General features: G+C 32.6%; 2 protein-coding genes across 2 annotated transcripts in view; one reads left to right on the plus strand and one right to left on the minus strand.

Moving 5' to 3' along the window:
- Positions 1-2,752: 2,752 nt before the first annotated feature.
- Positions 2,753-3,783, minus strand: LOC105310028 (olfactory receptor 5M10). The gene has a single exon (XM_011386264.1). The coding sequence runs from the start codon at positions 3,720-3,722 to the stop codon at positions 2,784-2,786; it is 939 nt and encodes a 312-aa protein (XP_011384566.1). The 5' UTR covers positions 3,723-3,783; the 3' UTR covers positions 2,753-2,783.
- Positions 3,784-4,392: 609 nt separating this feature from the next.
- The window catches only part of LOC105310029 (olfactory receptor 5M1-like), a 15,801-nt gene continuing 14,026 nt past the window's right edge, over positions 4,393-6,167 (plus strand). The window contains 2 exon segments of the mRNA XM_011386265.1: positions 4,393-4,491; positions 6,048-6,106. Coding sequence (XP_011384567.1) covers positions 4,393-4,491; positions 6,048-6,106 — 158 coding nt within the window.

The following is a 6,167-nucleotide window of genomic DNA, read 5'->3' on the forward strand; positions in this document are numbered from 1 at the left end:
GTAACTTTTTAAAACTAAGCGGTCCTCTCTCGGGCCTCCATACCATACATCTCCCCGTTGGATCTGGAGACTGAGCTATAGCAATACTGTGAATACCTAATATTTTTTCACATTTTCCAAATAACTTACGATAGATGTATGTATAGCCATATTTGATTTGTATGTATCTCAATGCATACACTTTATAAATTGAACCATGATTGCATAATTTCTGGGTTGAAAATATTAGGTATCTAGGAGATTCTGATTTGCATTCTTCTAAGATAAATTTGAAGAGGAAAAATAATTAAGGTAGAATTTTTCTACTAGAATTTAAAATATCTTAATCTTTATTAACTATAAGAATTTGGGTTAAAATACATATACAGATTGGTCAAAGAAGAAATAGAAATAGATTTATTTAGTGTGCAATGAAAATAATGTCACAAATCAGTGGAAAAATAAATGGTTGCTTAATAAGTGCAGGAGAGAATGGGTTAAAATGTGAGGGAAAATGTTATATATAATATTATAACATCAAACAAAATTGCATCTAAAATAATTTAAGATATTTCTGTAAAATATGACTGAAAAATCAATAACAATATAGATGTTTGCTTATTTAATTTTAGGATGCATAAAAGCTACAAAATGAAAAATAAAAATATAAATATTCTTTATGTGAGTAATCATCAGAAATAACATGAACAGCAATCATCAAACTTATGGATATGCCTTATTCTTAAAACATATATTTTAATTCTTCTGTTCAAATTAAAACAGATTTCTTTCCAAAGAATTTTAGTTGAGACAACAAAGAAGCAAATAATCTTAAATGGTATTATCTAATAATAAATGTACAGTGAAATGGTTATTCTGAAACATTAAACATCATCAGTGATTAGTGTAAATGGTTGATGCTTTGATGATTTCTGGAGAAAATGTACCCACAAAAGAATTTAGCAAAAGCTTTAAAAATGTTCAAAGCATTGAAATCAGGAATTTCATATTTAGAAAACTACCCTAAAGGAACAGTCAGAAGGATGTGTACATAGAGGTATGAGTCAACAGTAACAACAGCACATCGATAGAACGGCATAATGATTTTGTAATATAAATTAAGTGGAAAAAATATATACACAAAACACAGAGAAGCTTTCTTTTAACAGGATGTTGCAAGTAAATTTTACTTTTATTCCAAAATTGAAATTGAACTTTATTCTAAAATGGAAAAATATTTCAGCATTTTCCAATTCTCTTTCTACAATAGATTTGTAATATTTTCGTACTTAAGTTCAAATATGATTTGATGCCGTGTATTATACTACATTAAAAATGATGTACACTAAAAATAGTCTTGTGAAAATGCAAATATCTTACTATCAAGTGAAAACTATGTTCAATTTGTTTTATGAATTCTAAGAATATATATGCTTATTAATTTTATGAGAAAAATATAACAAAATACAAACAGAAGTCCATTGGGTTAGGACATATAAGAAATAAATGTTACTTCCTCACATCTGTCTGTAATTTAGTTATTCATAGTGAACATATTTGATAGAAACAGCCTTATTTAATCAACTGAAACTGAAGAACGCAGCCAAATTTTTTAAAACTGCAGGTCATCTGGGTAATTTTATGGAAAATAATTTAAACATGTTAAAATAAATATAGTAGTCGATATCAGAAGAGCATTAAGCCTTGTAGTCTTAGTTAAAATCAAAGTGCACAATATTAGAATGCCAAATGTTTAAGGAATTTAAAGAAAGTTTATTATGTGTTTCAATATGAGGTCATCCAGTTGACTAATAATGCATGATGAATGTGGATGAATTATGTATCTCTTTATATAATTTTCCTTACCATTGATTTTCTCAATAGAATTTTGAAAACCACTGGAATAGGCTTGTCTAGAAAATATGATTCACAGTTGTATGAGCCAAATTAAATATTGGGTGTTCTACTCCAGAAACATGTATATGCACTTACTCACGTGTACACTATTTCAAGGCATTCTTGGGTCTGCAGAAGCCAATTGACAGACTCTATTACTCTTAATAATTTCACGTAAGTCTAAGCTACAACAAGAAAAATGTATCTAGAATGCCATTATACTATTTGATGATTAAATTTGATCCGTATTTCTGAACTCTCATGAACAGAGGTTGACAGTTTATTTTCAAATTTGAGCACAAACAGTATTTAGAAATAGACAAAAGTTTCTCAGGATCAGTATAATGTGAGTTGGGGAGAATAGTACAGAAAGTTTAAACCTATTGGTGATCCATTTATTAAAAGTTTCTTCAAGGTGATTCCAGCAACTAGTGAGGCACCATTGATATTGATGTATATCACACTGAATAATAAACTATTTCATAACTTTTTAAAAGGATAAAACTAATCATCTTATTTAACCCTCACTATGGCTCCGAAGACCATACAATTCAGAGAAGATGGATTTCCAATGTTCTCATCACAGTGAGTTAATTACATCACTCTGAGGTACTTATTAGCAAACTTACTCCCTAGGAAGTAAAGAAATGAAAATATTATATGGAATTACCAAATACTGACCAATTTATTTTCAGTCTCTGGTAAAGAAAATGATTTTTAATTTCAATGTTACAGTTTTTAAGAGAAAAATTTCTCTTGAAAGTATAAATTTTGAGGAGAATTTAGTTAATATCACTAAGAATTCATGAAGATAAATAAATCATGACTATAGTGTGGTAGGTGTGTCCCCTGAAAGGAGTCACTATCTTATCACAGACACAGTAATATCAAAATGACTGATGCCTAAACTACAATTTTACGAGATTTCCCTTAATCATTTGCTGCAAGGCATGGATCACATCCTTGTTCCTTAGACTGTAGACCAACGGGTTCAACATTGGGCTCAAAAAAGTATAAAAGACTGCAATTACTTTGGACTCCTTTACAGACTTCTCGGATGGGGGTCTTAAGTACATGCAGAAGAGGGTTCCATAAAATACAGTGACTGTTGCCAGGTGGGAACCACAAGTAGAAAAGGCTTTGTGCCTGCCTTCAGCAGAACGCATCCTCAAGATGGCTGCAGTAATGAAAAGGTAGGACAGGAGAATGATGAAGAGAGAGCTCGACAGAGTAAAACCAGCAACTATAAACATTGCCATCTTTTTGACGTAGGTGTCAGTGCAGGCCAGCATTAGAAGTGGAGGATCGGCACAGTAGAAATGGTTGATTTCAAGAGAGCCACAGAAGGACAAGTGAAAAGTCAGCAGTGCCTGAGAGAGTCCATTCAGGAAGCCAAAAGCATAAGGGACCATGACTAGAGAGATACAAATATCCTTGGACATTCTGGTAGTGTAATGTAAAGGGCTGCAGATGGCTACATAGCGATCCAGTGCCATTGAAGCGAGGATATACAACTCAGTGATCACCAGGGCAATGAAGAGAAGACATTGCATGAAGCATCCAGCATAGGAGATGGTCTTCTGGTCTGAGAGGAAATCATAAAGCATGTTGGGAGTAATATTGGAGGAATAGCAAATGTCTACAAAGGAGAGGTGGCTAAGGAAGAAATACATGGGGGTTTGGAGGTGGGAATTGGTCCTGATCAGCATGATCATGCACAGATTCCCTGCCAGTGTAATTAGGTAGATGACCAGAAACACCCCAAACAGGATCTTCTCTAGTACTGGGTCATCCGTGAGTCCTAAGAGGATGAATTCTGTCACTATAGTGTGGTTTTGGGAAGTCATCTTCTTATTCCTTGAAAACTGAAAGTGACAAAGAACGTGAAGAATTCTGTGTGATCCAGATTCTGCATTTATTTTATCCATTTCATTATTTCATCATTGATTTATCCACTATAGGGAAATTTCTCTTTTTCAATAGACACATCAGAATGTCTGCATAAATCTGCTCACATTATATCTTTGTGTTATCTCTCTTTCAATATATCAAAATGCACACATTCTCTCTCATATGTACATAATTATATACTTATATGTAATTATATATTAATTTATATGTGTAATGTAATATAAAACATATATGTATATAGCCATACATTTATACCTGTCTTCTTAGGGAACTTCATATTTGACATATTTTTCAAATATTGTGAAAAATTAAAGCCAAAGGGATGAAACTCAGATATGAAAAAACAGCAAGTCCTTAACATTATTTAAATGAACAAATGATGGTAGTTGGATTTTTAGGGTCCCTCCAGCCAGCACAACATTTTCACTTGAAATCTTAGTTGTTTGACTTAATTTCATTTAGAGGACATTGTGAAATTTCTCTCTTGATACATGGATAAGAACGTACAGAATGAGAACTGTTCTCTCTGCTTTGTAAGTTCACCCACTCATTCATGTACACTGAAGATTTTGATATTTTTTTTGTTCTCGGTTCTGGGGTTACGGCATGAATAAATCTCCCATCCTCATGGAGCATACACTGCAGGAGAAGGACATTATTAAACACATAGACAAAAATACATATGATAACATCAGTTACAAGCATGTATTATAAAGGAGTGAAGGCAGGATTTTTTTGCACATTAGTGAGATACTAATCTTCGCTCAATGGATAAAAACATATTTAGGGGAACAAATGTAGAAAATTACCTACCTGTATAGTTGACTTACCATATTTTGTGAAAAACAGGGAGGGAAGATTTATAGTGTATTTTCAAGTATATTCCCTAGAGTATGTTTTAAATAATTCAGAAGATCAATTAAATTAATCTTTGTTCCTCAGGGGCATAGCCTTAATTTGATGCTCTGGGAACTGGATTCTCCTCTAAAGCTAACACACTTACCCAACATTTATATACACTGCTTGATACTGTGCATAGGATCTTTAACACATAGAAAGAAATCAACTATCACTTTTAATACTCTGGATTGAGGAAAATATGGGTAGATAAGTTTTGCATTTACAGTATGGAAAAGAGCGGGAAAGTCCAGTCAGTAGGCCTCAATGTTTCTGATGTGAGTTAGGGAGAAATTACAGAAAGTTTATAAATAGTGAGGTGAGGTCATCTAATGAGAGTGAGGAGAAGAAAAGTGAGAGATGTGAGGAGTAGAAAGACTAGGAAAGCCACAGACTGGAAAAAATGTTCACCTGACGTCATTCTGACAAAGGACTTGTGTTCAGAATGCATGAAGATCTTCCACAATAAACTGATAAGCCCGTTTTTAAAAAGTCTAGGTGAATAGACACTTCATGAAAGAAGATATGTAAACAACTGATAACCACATGAAGATAATTTCAACATCTATAATTTTCAAAGAAATGCAATTATATCTGGAATATATAATTGGAATACCACTCCACAGCCCCACCAATGGCAAGAATTTTTAAATTGATAATAAATTGATAATAAATTGAAAAGATAATGACCATTTCAAATAATTATAATCTCAGAATAAGTCACTTGATGGAGTATAAAATAATTTAAATGCTTTGGAAAACTGGCTGTTCCTTATGAAAGTTGCAGTCCCTTTAAAACTATGGTTTAGTAAGTATTAATTACTTATTCAAGAGAATAAAAAGGACATAATCATAAAAAAACTCAAATGTGTATTGGCAGGTACAGAGATTTTTAAAAATTGATATATCCATATAATGGAATACTACTCAGCAATAAAAAGGAACAGACTATTAATACAATTTAAAAGAATCACAAAAACATTGTATAGAGAGGAAGATCAACTTTCCGAATGGCAGAGTCATTACCTTACAAAACCTGATTCTCCATAAAAGCAATGAGAATGCTTGTAAAAGTTGTCTAAGGAACAAGCATGTGATCCATGCCTAGCAGCAAAAGACTATGGGAAATCTCTTTCATAAATATGGAGTTTAGGCATCAGCTAATTTGAAATTACTAAGTGTCTGTGATAAGATAGTAATTATAGCCTAGAAATGAGTAACAGGGCTTCTGACTGTCATAGAGTTCCTGGTTCCAATTTCCGTTTAAAGATCGGCATGATTTAGTCTATGGCCTATTTCTTCTATTCATGTAATTAACAAACATTCAGGAAAAACTTATATTAGTTACTCTACTGTCATTGTAGACAGCACAAGAGAAAGTCAAAGACAATCGTGTCCTTAAAGAGTTTCTACTTCGAGTTGGGTAGGATGAGGCTTACATATTTAAAGTTTCACAATCAGGTTTCCATGGTTAAGAATTCATG

This window comes from Pteropus vampyrus, unplaced genomic scaffold (genome assembly GCF_000151845.1).
Source record: "Pteropus vampyrus isolate Shadow unplaced genomic scaffold, Pvam_2.0 Scaffold989, whole genome shotgun sequence".
Taxonomy (NCBI): Eukaryota; Metazoa; Chordata; class Mammalia; order Chiroptera; family Pteropodidae; genus Pteropus; species Pteropus vampyrus.